The sequence below is a fragment of the Psittacula echo genome, assembly GCF_963264785.1.
Source record: "Psittacula echo genome assembly, chromosome: 8".
Lineage (NCBI taxonomy): Eukaryota > Metazoa > Chordata > Aves > Psittaciformes > Psittacidae > Psittacula > Psittacula echo.
In genome coordinates this window covers 7,127,264-7,144,108 of record NC_137744.1, presented here as the reverse complement: position 1 = coordinate 7,144,108, position 16,845 = coordinate 7,127,264, and the positions used below count along the sequence as shown (strand labels likewise).

The window sequence follows — 16,845 nt, the reverse complement described above, 5'->3', positions numbered from 1 at the left end:
ACAACATACCCAGCAGCTGACAGTAATAACTACAGAACTACTTACTAGTATCTACCGATAAGAGCAAGCTTCAATATTTTCCAGTCTGCATCTGGTTCCTGTGGAGGTACCACAGAATTACAAAGCTGTGTTTTCTTATGGTTACTTCACATCTAAGACTCACAGAATGTACACAGCACTAAAGATTAGTAAGATGTTCTGGGTTGTGTATAGTCCCAACAATGAGTAGCTGTTAGATAGTGCAAATAAATTGTTTATTTGGAAATAAATTTGATTTGGAAACATAATGATAGAGGGATTCTTGGGAAAAGTCTTAATTTTTTCCTACTGATGTGTGCTCAGATAATTCAGTTTGGTTTGTGATTTGCCTTTGTTACCAGCTTCATAAGGAGTGTTTGCTATCAGAACCAGACTCAGGACATCTACCTGCTTCCATTCTGCTTTTCTGACCATAAAAACTCAAACAATCTATCTGCAAATGATCTGCAGATAAAAATGCACTGAAAAAATAACACATCTTCCCACATGGATGACAAACTTAGAACTTCCATTCCTTGGCCTGACATGACAGGATAGGATAGGCTGCTCAGAAGTTTTCCAAGATAACTTCAAGAGCTTCAGAGACGCTTCAGAGAAGATTCAAAGTGCACCAAAGCTTTACTCAATTTGTTTTGTTGGCTGGGAGAATGACTGGTAGATTCATATAATAATTCAACCTTAGAGCAGGAATTAAAATGGAGCAATGTAGAAAGTGTTTTATGACTCTTTCAGAGTTGCTGGGCAATTTTTTATGCCACTATAAAAGAAAATACAGGAAATTAAGCTGCAGAAAAATATATTAAAATAATGTGAAGAGCTTGACTTTAGCCCAAGAAAGCTAAAAAACAACCAACAGAATGTTTAAACTGAAACTACATCTTTGCCTTGAATCTGTCTGAAAGCTCACAGTGTCTAGATAAGGTGCTACTAGTTCCTTCAAGCAATGGGTTTCATGCACTTTGGCTGTTGTGATTACCTCTGAAATTACCCTGGCGTTTTTAAAGCTTAACCTGGCCCTTGAAGTTATTTTAATGTAAAGCATTTTGTGGCTTATTATTTTTGACACCTGCACCTCGGAGAGGCACATACGGATTTTGTTTAGAGCTTGTGTTTGCAGTTTTTGGATGGTGCACAACTTTTCAATCCAAATTTACTGTCAGCCTCAGCCACTGCTTTAGAAACAACATCCCCGCACTGTTTCTGTTGTTTTTTAAAGGGACCTTCACACGTCATCTATGATTCTTTAAATCATAGATTCATAATAAGTTGGACTGTGATGCATGACAAGGCTGAATGTAGATGGACTGAGGGCTGATCCATAGTTTACTGTAGTCAATCAACAGATTTCTATTAGCTTGGCTAGTTTTTGGACTCAGCCTTCTATGAAAACAGATGCAGTTATTGACTGTGATATAGTCCCTTCTCTAGAAATGTTGAGGAGTATGGTTAAAATATGACCCAGAAGATGAAAGAAGAAACTGCCTTTATGCTGTACCACACAGAGTAGGTGTTTGGGCCAGGTTCCAAATCTATGTAGTTCAATGGACTTCAGATCAGACCTTGAGGTGACACATTCATGGAGAGCAAAAACAAAAGTAGAGGGAAGAAATTAAGCAAAGGAATTTTTAATAGGAAAGAAGTCCATTTGCTGTCTTATGCTGTGCTGTAATTCCCTGGTGACCTCCAGCCACAAAGGTTATTTAAAATAATATTGGATGATCTCTAGGAGATAACCTTGCACTGAAACAGTGTAATAGGTTTTCTCTGTCTCTGGTTCCTGTATTCTCATGAGATGATTATAGAATCAAGTAGGTTGGAAAAGACCTTTAGGATCATCAAGTCCAACTGTAAGACAAATCAGGATTTAGTTCTGGCAATGCAGTAGATTATTTGCGTTTCACCCCTCTTGACATGACAGGGTAAGATCATTAACCCTCTCAGCAGCTGGTGCTTTTGCCCTTGCAGCAGCCAGTTTGCAAGAGCAGTTTGTCCCACCACAGGCTGATGGCACCCAGCTGCTTCAGAACCAAACTGATGGCTCAGTTTGGTTCTCCAGTCCTGAAGCTGTCCTGTGAGCAGGTGAGGAACATGTAGTAACTGAGGTGACGGTGCCGACAGGTTTCCTGCCTTTCTGGGGCACATGTATGCAAGAGGCCTCCACAAAAACGTTTGGTAAACTTCTGGGAAAAACCTTACGAGTTATGCCAGGTCACCATGACACCTGTCCCACAGTATCTCTTGCTTCCTGTAATACAGAGATTCCCTGACTTTGCTGTTTTCTTTATCCCCTCTGCATTTGGCCCCTCTTACCACGTAGCCCCAGCATGGCACACTCATGCTAAGGTGGCCAAAATATGATCACAAACGATCTCCTGGACTGAAGGCCTTTTTGGGGAAGTGAACCACAGTGGCAGAATGAGGAAATCCAGATTCCAACCTCTGTGCTGCTTTTCACTGGTTGTCCTGGTACAAGTGGGTCAGAAGATAAGCATTAATTGAATCTCTGGGTACAAAACAAGACCTTCTGCTGTTACTGTACTTTAGTGTCACTGGAACTGCAGGAAAATAGTCAAGTGCTCCATGTTATATAATGCAGTGCTATTTGTGCATGAAATGCACTGCATAAATAGAAATAGAAAAGTATCATTTATGTGATCTTTTTTCCATACAAACAAGGATCTTTTCTAAAAGAATCCTTATTTTAAAAATCTATTTTAAAAACAGAGTTTGGTTTGAACACTAACATCAAGGTTAGTTCAATCAACAGAGTTGTTCCAGATTTATTCAACATAACTATGATCAAAATCTCTCTGTCACTCTCTAGCAAGCTGCATAATCTCTTTCTGCAGGATGCTTCTCTCACCTCTTTAACTCTTAGGCTGCTCTGGTTTGAATTTGTAAGGATCAGATTATCAACACATATTTACTCCTCCATTCCAAATATGTGTCTCATACTGAATAGCTGTTTCTTATATATGTGTAATAGAGGGAAAGGCCTAACACTGAGGATTTCTGCCTGGAGGTAGGCTTCTTTATCTTTTACTTGGAATGTTACTAGCACTTAGATGTCTCCAGGACTGGGAAGAGCTTTGGCTGAACCCACTGGAACACGGACACCAAGGCAGCAGGGGTCAAAGAACTCACTACAACTTCTCAGTGCTCTGATTGCTGAGGTGAAAGGAGGCGAGTTGAGATACTCTTAATCAGAGCAGCTCTACAACACCTCACATCTACACATGCTTATCTAGCTGTCACAGGGTCTGTTCCAGCAACAGGAAGAGGTACATCCTGCTTTAAAGTTGGAGAGAGGAGTTCAACCCAGGTCCCCTTGCAAAGCGAATTTGGAAGAGATTAGATCTGCTTGCTCTGTGCTGCCTGCTTGTGCTGGACAGTGTGTACCTGAGCTGATTCAGCTTTCATAACATTTTCAGTGAGCAAAACAGGGGGAAGTACTCTCATACTCGTCATGTTCCCCTTTGGCATTAGAAATGCTTGTGGTCTGCACATTTCAAAGAATTGTGGATTATTTTGACCTTCATAATTGCTCTTTATGTGTTGCTTCTGAATAGTTAACCTGCAATTCTTATGTCAATTTTAAATGTCAAGGCAATAATACAGCCTCACATGATGATATGTTCCAACTTGGGGTGACCTGATTTCTTGTACAGAAGCAGTGTGTGAGATGACAGGGTAGCTGGTGTCCAACAACAGTTTCCTGCACTAGGAGACAGCCTAGAGAACTTTGAACTACCTGTTGCAACTAAACTAACTCTCCCAATTGTGTTCAGTAAGAGCAAAACTCACTGGGAATACAGGTGAATATGCAGGAGAGATGCCAGTGCAAGCAGTTATCCCAGAGTTACTCAATTGCTTGTCTAGTAAGTAGGGTTCCAAACCCAATCCAAACCAAAGATCAGTCTCTTGGTCTGTACATGCTTATGCTCTGTGTTGATTCAGAAAACATGTTTCATAAAATCCTCTCTGGATTGAAAGCATAATCTATCATCTTTACTTACAAAAGACCAGAGAGACTATCTGCAAAAGAGTTCCCAGTATGGTAAGTTTCTTAAGACATTAGTCCTCATGATTCATTTCATATTGTTTAGCACTTGATTGTTTGTATAAGGGTGGTTAATAAACCAGACAAACTGCAAAGCCCACGCCAGGCTGAGCGTTTCTGCTTGCTGTTAGAGCCTGTCTTCTTCAGTAATGACACAAGGTGATTCTGAATGTTGCAGTTTAAAAATAGTTCCTAAGTCAGCAAGCCAAGAGTCTGTAGGTTTTTTAAACCAGTGATCTTTGCCAGATGTTCTAATACTAAAATAAGCAGTAGTGAGAGTGTTAAGTACTAACAAGAATGGCCAGAATATTGCGCAAGAAAGTATCTCACAGAGATGCAGTAAAATCCCACAGACCCTTCCTGAGGGGCTGAGATGAAGCAGCAGCATGAGCTCTGCCTGCCCACCTTCCTCTTCCAGTCTGTCCAGTCTCCATTTCAGGAGGACACTCAATTACCAGTTCAACCTATTACTGGATGCAGATCAGTAAAACTGAGCATAATGACTCTTGGATGCTTGGTCTCCTTGTCCATGATGCTGAGGACCACTCAGCAGCAACTGTTTTTCTTGTCTTGAAGGTCAGATGTCACATCATAAATACTTTACTGCTTATCATGCCATAACTGTCCTGATTCTAAGGTTATTTTGACAGTTTGTTAGTTAGTGTCCTAAAACTGTTAGTTAGCAACTGTACAAGCACCTCCTGCCTTTATCCAGAAGGATCCAAGTTGAAGACTTAATTGACTATATTAAAGCCTGGATCCTAAAGCCCTTCCTCAAGTAAGTCACTTCACATTTCCCAAAGGCTGGTTTGCTCGTACCTAGTTACTGCTTTTCATTCTCTTTGCACATAAATACTTTTACAGAAGCTACCTGGTTTTACACATTAGGAACTGCCCATGGAATTTGCCTAGGCTATTCCAGGGACTGGCTGCAGATAACTGATGCTCTTCTGCTACATATGGAAGTAGGGGCAAAGCAGCTAAGAATCAAGCTTTTATAACACTTCAAGAAGGAACAGAGTTGTAACGAGAAAATGCTAAAAGATGGTGTTTCCCAAACTGTGATCCATGTGACCCAGCATCTGTTTGTCCCAGGAGACTGGAAAGCTCCAGAAGCCAGAAAGCCCTGGTGAATGTAGTATGGATGCCCTCAAACCTTGGTCCTTGGAAACCTCAAGTCACAGGCAGACCATCAGGAACCCAGGCAGGTTCCCATGAAAAATGTGTGACTGGAGCAGCTTCCAGTGAACCACAATATTCCCATTAAATGTCCATGGTTTATTAAATCAGTACCTAACTCTGTCAGCCTGTCAGGAAATCATTAATGCTGCACTTCACACTAAGGTAACATCCCTTCATGGCAAACTTTTGCCATACTGTTTCTTCACACCTCCTGTCAAATAGACTATAGGAGCTCGTGAACCCCACCTACATGCAGTTCTAGGTCACAATGAACCTTTGTATCAGGCTGTACTACAGATCTGAATTGATACAAATCTTGTTTTATAGATCAACAGTTCCTCCTAGTATGAGCATTCATCTTGAACAGTGTTCAAGCAAGTCCCTAGGCTAAATCCTGAAGGCACCTTTCCATTGCCTTCTCTGAGGCTAGGATTTACCTTGTGTGTATGGCATGCCAGTGCAAAACAGCCTAGGTAGACAGCAGAAGCTGGACAGAATCCCATGTTTGGATATAAGGATATAAGAATTCAAGCATAGTTACTATAGTCTCCATTTGCTTTTTAAAAAGCAATTCTTTTGAAGCTGATCCATTTTTCAGCCAGTTGTATTCTGTTGCCTGCTTGTAAAACCTGGAAGATTTCTTCAGCCAGGCTCAAGGTTTAAAGCTACTCCCAGGATAAGTTCATATCAAGTCATGTGAAGTCCAACTTGCACATCTTATCCCCCTGCCATTACTTAATGCTAATGTTTGAGATAAATCAGTGCTATCCATACTGCTAACTCATGGTCTTACCTTGATGGCACTGAAATTTCAGGCAAATACAAGCATGGCCTGTCAACCTCTATACTGAAGTCTGAGCCCTCAGAGAACAAATGCCAAGCCCAGAAAGAAGGATACTTCCTTTTTGATTGATGCTGTAACATCCTTATCCTCTCCGTCTTACACTGCTTCCACTGACACGCTGTGAATGCCACAAAGAAGAGCTCAGATTGAACCCGGTTAATTACAGGATTCACACAGATGGATTGCCTGGTGCTTTCCAGAGGCAGCTAATTAAAGCAATGTTAGTCAGCACCATTAAAATGCCAGCTAAAGCTTTGGGAACACTCCTGATTAGGAAGCAAGGTTCACAAATACAGCTTTGAGCAAAGGAGTATATTTGCAGTTCATTAATTGCGTTCTAACATATCTTAACTAAGGCACAGGATAATGCATGCTGATAGCAATATTAATGCCAAGACTTTTCAAAGTTCAAACCTGGCACTTATTAAAACAACCCACAATGACTCTAATTTCACATTCTACAGGAGAATATGACATCAGGAGCGAGTCTGAGCTCCTCTAATTAGCCATGATTTAAAGAGCACTAGAAAAGAAACCAAGGCAAGGCCTAGTTGTAGCAAGTCAGTCACACACTGGCAAAGACAGAGAAACTGCACCAGACAGAAGTTATATTTAGACATACAATATAAACAGAGCTTCCTTGCAGCTTCTGACAGAAGCTGTGTTTGCAGAGCATCGGTCATGCTCTCCCATATGCTGTTTCTGATATATGAATGTATGTATTTTTTTGCAATAACAGTAATATGGTCTTGAACTGAAAACTTCTTCTAAACCTCCTTTTATGAACCCAAATAGGCCCATTCATTTAATATACTACAGGATAATCATATGCACAGGTATGTGCAGCACAGGACCTCAACCATGGTCTTATTCCCTGTAACTGAAACTGACTTTTCTTAGAATTATTTAATAAAATAAGATTTCAAAATAGTAATAGAATTTTATCCCAAATTCCAAAGATAGGCAGATGTCCATGTGTTTTGAGCTGCATGTCATGATTTAGCTGTTACAGGCCCAACTTCCATAATCGACTTAAAAGAAATATAGACGAAAACAACTAGTTACTGCAACTTCCCACTGTCATTTTCCAAGCAATAAGAGTTTCACCATCCTCCTTCCCTTATTTAAAAGCCACAGTTTAAAGGCATTTGGTGATTTCCTAATGAACTGAGCAATGTGGCATATACCAAGGTAAATCTGCAGTAAAATTTATTCTCTTCATCCAATGCTCTGAAGTCACAATGAGTCATTCAGGTATTGGTCTCTGCAAATGTCACACCACAGGCCAAGCATTGCTTTAGGACTGGCATCCCACATGGGCACAGCCATGTCCTGCAGAGGCTGCATGAACAGGGCCTCGCATCCAGACAAGAACCACTGTATTCTCCTTCCATTTACATAGAAATGTAAAGAATTCCAGTTTTGCTGCTCTTCCAGTTGCCGTAAGGGCAAGGAGGTAACTAAGGGTTTGGCAATCTCTCATTCTGCTTCCAATGAGGTGACTCTGGGAAAGCCCAAGACACTATGGTGACATAAGCACAGTCCTGAGAAGTGCCTCTTTATTCATGTTTTCCAGTATTTGGGCCTGATAGGGCAGTCACTGAACTTGTCATCTGAATCTTCTGCTGACGCCTGTCAAAGGATGTGTGTTGATGAGAGCACACACCTTGCCATCCAAGAATGTGTTACTAGCAAACCATACAGCCAGTGCCACAAGCACTGCACTCTTATGCCAAGCACAGGTGGTGTCAAAGCTCTGTACTAGTTGTAAGATTCTGGAAAGGTTTCACTGATTGCACTGAAATAATGATGTATTTAGTGCTTCCAAAAGGAGGAGTGCAAATATCAGGAGTTTCTCTTGAAGAGAAATGAAATGTTAGGCATGAATGCCTAAGTGGCTAAATTCCCCTGCAATTCTCCTGCAGAACATTCTTTGCTGACCCATAGACTCTCAAATACTGTAGCACATGTATGTTCCACAGCCAGATTTGACATTCAGAATATTATTAGTATTTGATGGACCCATGTAACTAAATATATGCTCTTATGGAAAACTAAATGTCAGTGTTTAATGCCAGTGCATGCCAGCAGAAAACTGCTCTTTCACTTGAGCTCTCAGGTGAAAAATGTGCATTCTGTGGTGGCAGAGTTTCACACAAAACCTCCCCAGGTTTATCTGCTAGATAATGAAAGGGGCTACAGCAAAACCTGAGTTTTCAGGTCAGGTTTCTTTTACGTGAAAACCTAAACCCACTGAATGAATTTTCAGCTGCATTCCTAGAAATCTGCAGTGATTCAGGCTCCAGAGAACAAACACTCCACTGTTACTTCCATGGAGCTCTTGTTCAAAATGTCTTTTCCCATGCTGAGATGCTAAATTCATGTGAATGTAAAGGTATAGTGCCAGATTTGCTGCCCAATAGGTGTCAAGTGACTTACATTTCATAGGTGAAGTATAATCCCTTTGCACAGTTTGTCAACTGCTAATAGTTAAAAAAATCTAGGGGATGTTTTAATATAAGGTATGGAAAGCTTTATGTCTTAGAAGAAAATTTAGCCCATGTGGTGCAGACCTTGATGTGATCTTGAGTTGAAACAGGAGGTTTCAGGGTTGAATTGACACTGCCATCTTGTGCACTTGGTCATATGCACTGAGTTCTGCAAACCAAATGCACTCATTTGCACATCTGACATTAAAATGCATGTCAGAGAACAAACAGCTTTTGGGTGGCTTTTGAAGTCTGCCTTTGACAGCTTTTGCCCATTTTGAAAACAACAGCAGCAATGAATTGTGAAGGCCACTAGGAACAAACACTTGTGCAGTACATGGTTTCTGTTGACGTAGTTTCCTCACCAGTACCCTGCTCCTCCTCCAGAAGGTTTGAGCCTGTGGATGGCATGGAATGATGCATGTCCTATGGCATATCCTGCTAACCTACAATTAAGTCTTCTATAGGTTACAACGTTATAAATCATTAATAAAATGACACCAGTACTAAGAAGGGGAAAACAAGGACTGTGCTAGTGACTGGGATACTGTATACAGGACCTAATGCCCTCAACATCAAAGCATGAAAAAGCCATGTATAACAAGTGGGCACATAACTGCACCAATCTATCTTAATACCAAGTGCTACAGCAGGCAGAGCAAGAGAAAATACAGCAGCACAAGACACGCTGGCTAAACAGTGCATTTGCAGCTGATCATCAGCATCCTAAGATAAACTGGGACAGTCAACTCAAAGTGTGAATTATTAACATGCAGCAGAATAGCAGCATGAGAATATCACTTACATTTTGTAGCATGACAAAACTTGTCCTTTCATAATAAAGAGAAATGAGGGAGAACAGAAGCTTGTCCTCCCCTGTATTTGTGATATTGCCAGTTGTCAAGAATATTTGCATGAAGTGTTCCTTTCCTGTTGCTTCCAGAAGACTCTCTGTTCTCAGTAAGCAGCAAAATCACCGGGAAATCCTGTGAATACAATGGCACCACCTACCATCATGGTGAAATGTTTGTGGCAGAGGGACTTTTCCAAAACAGGCAAGCAAACCAGTGTGCCCAGTGCAGCTGCTCAGTAAGTAACATGGTTCAACAGAGCCCTGCCCTGTCTGTGCTTCATTTCTCCTTTCTAGAAGACATGACACTGAAATATAAGCAATACACAGCAAAGGCTGGGAGTTGAGAATTAATGCTGAAACTCCTAGTATTCAGAGCCAGTCTGCAGTAGCTGGTAAATGCCAGGCTACCTCTTACTCAAACACTGTGGACAAAGCTTACCCTGTCGAGCATCTGCTCTAAGTGAGCCTGCAGTGCAGAGGCAGCAGGTAAAATACTGCTACTTGGCATAGACAGAACATCTCACTTCAACCCGACTGGAAAACGCAGTGCTAAGCCAATGCCTGAAACTGAATTCATCTGGACTGCGCCGATAAGTAGAGCCCCACAGTCTGGGAGTGGACAGCGCTGTCAGCTGGCACTGGGCCACAGAGCCGAGATGTCACCAGTTCAAATCCTGTCTGTTTGAGCAGTAACCCAGGGACTCCTCAGAGCCAGTGTCCGAACCAAAACATCCCTCTCAATCCAGCCAGCTCTTCCATATTAAGTATTGGCAACTCTGATCTCCTCTGATCAAATCATCATATTCTACATTAACTACAAATTTAATAGGCCAAGCACTGAAAAGACTTTACAACTTTTAGTTAATGCTGAGCTTTTCCTCCTCTTCATTGGGAAGACAGAGCTGAAGGAGAGCAGGGGGAAGAATTTACACTGGGTGATTTAGTACCAACCATGTCAGGTACATTTTCAGCCTACAGTAATTGCAGTTGATGTCCCTACACACTTTCACCTCTTCCATTTTCCTCTGCATTTTTTAAAGAAAGGGATCTTCCTCTGTGTGACAACAAATTCTAACAAAGCTATTCAGACTTTTCATTGGGCTGATACTCTGCTTGTGCATACTAGAGTGGCATTTATGGAAACACACATACTGGATTTAAGCACATCCATAAAAAATGCATACACAGTACCAGGCAAATCAATGACTCCTCTTAAATTCTTGTGTTCTGCTGGCAGGAAGGAAATGTGTACTGTGGGTTGAAGACTTGTCCCAAATTAACTTGCTCGTTCCCAGTTTCCGTTCCGGAGTCCTGCTGTCCAGTTTGCAGAGGTAAGTTCAAGCATAATCACAAAAGGACAGGCTCTGAATTTACTCTTTCCCCTGCCAGGGCCCTATCTGTGCACCAGCACTGGCCCTCAGGACACAATCTGCAAGTTTCCCATGTACTTACAATCCAAAGCATGTTGGGAAATTAAACCACTGGGAAATGTCAGCAGGGGAACCTTGCTGCCTTTGTGTTTCTAAATTGAAACAAGAGGAGTATGCACTGATGATAAAGGTGCATCCCCAGAACGAGGTTAATCAAGGCTTCAAGAAGGTCTCTCACCTTTGCCTGAGATGACATAGCAAATGGTTGCTGGAAGTCACCTTGCACACAGCGTCTTGTTAAGCCACATAAGTCCGATAGTAAATCTTCATCCTGAGTTTGCTTGGTGTTTGGGAAGAGATCTTCCTTTTGGTCTTTGCAGAATCTAGTACAATGAAGTCAGACTAAAGACAGACACTTCTACACTCCACACTAAATTTAAATGAATTTTTAAATTAATCCATTTTAAATGGATGAGAATTTTCCCCTGAGTATCTTCCAAGATGTAGCTCAGTTACCCCCTAACTGCTCCTGCTCTGCTTCGCACACAGGAGATGGAGAATTATCATGGGAACATTCCGACGGGGATATCTTCCGGCAGCCGGCCAACAGGGAAGCCGTAAGTGTTACCTACAACTTAAAGACAGATTCTTGCTGTGCTCTGTGCATCAGTACATTGGGGAAAGAACAGAAAAGGATCATAACAGGTCTACTGCTTCATCCTGGGCTCTGTGAATCTAGCCCAAAATAAGTTTCTTCCACTTTGGCAAATCCCCTAATAGACTCAGCCTTCAGGAATAATGCTGAATTATAAACTCCCGTGAGGTCCTCCAGGCTCTGGATTTTGTCTTTGTTGTATATGCTCTATAAAGAATAAAACTCTGCAGCATTTTGTTTGCTATGCAGGCATCACTTTTAAATCATAATTGCAAACACTTCCCAGTTGGCATTTACACATGTATATATTTACTTTAGGTGCTTCATTGCCCGTGGGGCTAAGAGTATCCATTAACAACTTACTTCTCAAGAGATGATTTTTGTAACAGCATTTGGAGAGAATACGAAGTGTTTTTAAGCATTAGGTACATTACTTAAATACATGAACTAACAGGTCTTTGGACTAGTGAGAAGAATAATGCCTTGTAAAATAACTGCTGTAAAATACACTGTTCTTTAATGCCCATGGGTATTTTAGAAAATAATTTTCTGAAAACAACCATTGGTTTTGTTCTAGAAAACACACTGCACATTACTATTATTGCTCCTACTGTTCTTTGCAAATAAAATGAGACTTCCCAGTGTGTAAGACAGATCCTTGCTCAGTCTGTGCAAGCCTAACACTGGCCTTGCATCAGAGTTCAAAGCTGCAAGCACACAAAGCTGGACAGTCACTCTGGACGTGCCCTGCCTCTGAAGACCCAGTAGAAAGTAATTGTGATGAGGAAAACTAGACAGGCTTACAATTCTTCTCATCTAATCTTAGCATAGGCATCAGTAAAGTAGGCATCTAACTCTGAACATCATTTTTATTACATGGAGTGAAATAGGACTTCTGGGTTGTGATTCATCTCCTCATGATATAGAGTTCCACCAACAGGTCAGGTTCTAAAACTGCCTCTCTGTCCATTGACTCAATTTAGGACTTTAGATGACCTACTTACACCTACACTGACATATACAGTCTGTGAGATGAGTTACAACCGCGTATGTGTGAACGATGTTTGATGATAGCAGCAACACTTATTGTCTGTGTTAAGCTTCTAGTGCAGCCTCTTTCCCCATGATCATTGGAATAAGACATTTACTTTCCTGCTCTCTGTCTCTTAAATAGAGACACTCATACCATCGCTCCCACTACGACCTGTCACCCAGCTCTGCAAGGCAGGTAGTCAACATTCCACGCTTTCCCAATGCCAGGAGTAACCGTGGAGTCCTCCCGGATCCCCAACAAGCTTCAGGAACAATAGTACAAATCGTCATCAACAACAAGCACAAGCACGGACGAGGTAAAGACAACTACTTTTTATGGTATTGCTCTGGGTCAGGAATCAATCATCTGTAGCTCAGAAACAGTTCTCAAAGTATACAGCAGGATATACAGTGGCAATTTGCACAGACCCAACACAAATCAGGGAGGCAAAAAGAAGTAAGCTATTAAGGGTATGAAATCAGCTCTTGACTGAGACCAGTTGTGCCTCCAGACAGCAGTGCATATCACTCTGCAAAGGCACCACACTTGTGTTGCTCTCTGAAATACCTCGTAGGACTGTGCCACATAATTCTGACAACACATGCAGCGGCTGCCAGGGAAGTGAGTGCTTTGTGCCATAGAAGACACCACAATGCCTTCAGATTCATTAACATGTTCACAAACTGACTTCCCAGTAGGAAATTATTTGTCCTATTTTCTTTACACCGTCTCTTATTTTGTAACTTTACTGGCTATAAGCACTGTCTGTTTAAACTGGCCCATAAATCTCAGACCATAAAGTTCTGCCTTAGAATCAAGAGGTTTTCTGCTTCCAAGGCTTAGCAAATTATTCTCAAGAAAGGCACTTGCATGACTTCCCACCCATGAAGCTACTTGCCTGAGACAGTGGGATGCAAGGGGTGCTTTGCATCCTGCAAGACTAACACTAGAGGCAGAGTAGGCAATTAGCCTGTACTGGATGCCTGAGCTGTAAAGAGGCAAAGTTAACTAAGATAATCAATCTCACTCTAAGAATCCTTTAGTGCCTCCTGATAAGACAATACAGGACATATAACATTATGGGGACAGCAGACCTTCGAGCCCATATGGCAAACCTCATCCAAACATGACTCAGCCATATTCCTGCTGCATTACAAGAAGGACAAAAATAGAGGGAAAAGGTCAATTCACCAGTTAGTAGGACAGGAGGTTTTGTACAATAAAAAGGGTGCGATGCTCAGTTCCCACAGTGGTGCCCCTCAGTGAACAGAGGTCTGCAGGAACAGGCCTAAGAAACCATAAAAGAAATAGCTGTGAAAACACATGTTCAGAAGAGCATACCAGTCAGTGTGCACTGAGAAACTACCCACGAAGAGTTAAAGGCCCTTGTATTAGGGCCAACTAATCTTTTAAGGTATTAACTAACAGAAGGAATGTTGGCCATAGGATCTTTATTATCCACCTGAACAAGCATGAAAAAACATTCAGATCATGCCAGTGTTTTACGCTGAGTCTAGGAGCAGGAATCTCCGTGCAGTGCAGTATCTTTGACATGTAATTCACACATGAAGACATCATCAAAGCAATTTCTAACTGATTTGTTTTGGCAAATAAAGAGCATACAGATGAGCAGCATATTTCTGGGTGCAGTATATAGGAACTGCCGCAACTTCAGACGCTCACTGCCTGGAAAGTGCCTGAGAAATGCCCATGCTGGGAACAGAAATGCTGACCATGTATTTTCTTTTGTCCTTGTGCAATTAAGAAGTGTTTCATTAATTAATGCACATGCCCCTTGAGATGCATTTCAACAAGTTAAACAATAAACACACGACTCTCCTGACAAGCCAATACTGTGCAGTAATATGGATACAGATTTATCATTCTAACATGAAGAGCACTGAAGACAGGGCATCAGGGAATTCGAAGTTATTTGCCATATTTTGGCTTTTACTGGAAGCTTCGTCTGCCACCTCAGAGTAATTATTTAACTGTTCTGTGCTAAAGAAACCCTAAACCAGAGAGAATACATATGGACATAATGTCAAAATCACCCTGTGAGGGTGAAATCATGAAACCTTTATGTCCATAAAGGATCTGGAGAAGCTGGGGAAAAAACATCTACATCAGCAGAGATATAACTAATAATATGATATTTAAGCATGTAAGAGGCCTGCTGAGCAGCTGAGTACTTACCGATTTTCTCAGTTATTTTTCTTCCATGTTCTTAGTATACAGATAACACTTTTATTTGCTTTTATTTGAGAAACTAAACTGTTTCCTATCTCTAAACAAAGACATGTCTTAAGAAAGAGTTAAAAAGTGGCAAATTATAAGCCAAATGATAGCATAACCCCATGAAAGACAATATATTGCAAAAAATACTCCCCATAAATCTCAGTAACTCAGTAAAGTTTAAGCCAGTTGGTCACATCTGTTACCAGTTAGATGTAAATTTCAGATTACAGATAAAAATTAAATTGCTTTTGAAAGTTACAGGCAAAATAGGAACATATTTTACAAATAAAAGCATTAATAGAAATGATGGCATATTAGAAGAATTGGAAATATTTACAACATACCCCAGCTTCACTTCAGTTGCTTTTAGAAATGAGGCAGTGCCCTTTCTTTCACCTTGTTAGGATTAGTTTGCATTTTTCTTTGTGTTTATAAAATATTGAAAAAGAAACAAGTAAGGTTTATAGGACAAATGCAAACATGGTGTAAAGTGATATAATTCCCATTAACTGCCGAGTGACCCAGACTGGCTTCCACCAAGCATGGATTTTTCCACTCTCCTGGTGTCAGCTGTATTTCTCTGTCTCTCAGGGGCACTGATGAATAAATATTCTGAGGTGCTTAGATGCTATTGGGATGAAATTTCAGTACCATATAAATCCTTTCATGTTAGTGTCTTCTTGTGATTCCAAAACTCTCTATATCTATAGACGCATATATTTCCATAAAGGACACAAAACTTTATTTTGCAACATTCCCTTGCTTTGGTCTGTGTCTTGTGTGGCAGGAACTCTCATGCAAAAGTAATGAAAGGTTGTATTAACTCATCCTGCTGACAGCACGGCTCTCACTACAGAAGCCGTGTTGAGTTAATGGCTAGAAAAGCTGTACAGGTGACTCAGTAGCAAATGTCATGATCCTGTCATCTGCAGATTCAATTCTAGAAGCCAGAACCAATGTGGCAGGCTGTGTCCTGTGTGATGGCTGAGATTAGGAGGGGAAGGAGGAGTAAGTTTTATAAGCAGGTTAATGATGCACAACTGAAACGTCTGCACTGGAGAGGAGCTACTTAAATACTTGATTCAGCCATCTTCACTGTTCTCCTCAAAATGGTGATGAACACTAGTGTCAGCAGAGATGGAATCAAGGCAAAACTGCTCAGAAAAGGGTGATGATAGGCCCAGACTTATTTAAAGCAGCAAAACTCAAAAGTCAGCAACCAGAGAAATGGGCAAGAAACACTAACAAATGATGTACAGAGACACTGCTTTAAACAAATATGAATGAATCAAATGAATATTCAGAGACATAGCCAAGGAATGTACCTTTTCCAGTTGTACTTTTTTTTCCTTTTCTCTTCTTTTGTAGTGTGTGTTTCAAATGGCAAAACATATTCACATGGTGAATCTTGGCATCCTAATCTCCGAGCCTTCGGAATCGTAGAGTGTGTGTTGTGCACCTGCAACATCACCAAACAAGAATGTAAGAAAATTCACTGTCCAGAACAATATCCCTGCAAATACCCTCAGAAAGTAGAAGGAAAATGCTGTAAAGTCTGTCCAGGTAAAACAAAGTTGATCACAGACCACCTTTTTGCCGTGCATGTTAAGGGCCTTGGCTCAAGCCTTCTGGTCACAATAAGACCTGATGTAAACAGCGATAGCAGTGCCCACTGTTCTCATGTGTGTGCCAAGGTCTCAATGTCAGACAGGCAGAGCTGCTGGTCCTCAAATGGGGGGCTTGCTGCTGAAGGCACATTTGTTCTGATTAGTCCCTGCCTTTCTCTTCACTGGTAGCACAACTCCCTGAGGTCCATTTCTGAAGAGACTATTACAGAGAGGTACACAGAAAGTTCATTATTGTCAAAAGACTCTCCCATCCTTCCCCCACTGCAGTGCCCACAGAACCTTCACATCATTTTTTCTAGCTTATAAATTTGCATGGGGATCATTATCCTTCCTGCTTGTTAAAACGTACCAGAAAGATTCAAAACTCCCAATTAGAAATTGGTTGCTGTCAGTTACATAACTTAATCCTTAACTTACCATAGTTTTAGCATTGTTTCTATGATGCGCTAATGAC

The 16,845-nt window shown here is 41.1% G+C and overlaps 2 protein-coding genes across 7 annotated transcripts in view; one reads left to right on the top strand and one right to left on the bottom strand.

The window, feature by feature from the left end:
* The window catches only part of PAK3 (p21 (RAC1) activated kinase 3), a 247,338-nt gene that overhangs the window by 159,013 nt on the left and 71,480 nt on the right, over window positions 1-16,845 (bottom strand). For all 6 annotated transcript variants that reach the window (XM_080624605.1, XM_080624607.1, XM_080624610.1 and 3 more), the window contains one exon: window positions 16,089-16,222. The gene's annotated coding sequence lies outside the window, so the exon portion shown is untranslated. The remainder of the gene's footprint in view (window positions 1-16,088; window positions 16,223-16,845) is intronic.
* CHRDL1 (chordin like 1) overlaps window positions 1-16,845 on the top strand; it is a gene marked incomplete at both ends in the record, with an annotated part of 32,984 nt that overhangs the window by 12,450 nt on the left and 3,689 nt on the right. The window contains 5 exons of the mRNA XM_080624612.1: window positions 9,558-9,703; window positions 10,705-10,798; window positions 11,387-11,454; window positions 12,667-12,841; window positions 16,132-16,326. Of these exons, the coding sequence (XP_080480738.1) occupies window positions 9,558-9,703; window positions 10,705-10,798; window positions 11,387-11,454; window positions 12,667-12,841; window positions 16,132-16,326 (678 nt within the window). The remainder of the gene's footprint in view (window positions 1-9,557; window positions 9,704-10,704; window positions 10,799-11,386; window positions 11,455-12,666; window positions 12,842-16,131; window positions 16,327-16,845) is intronic.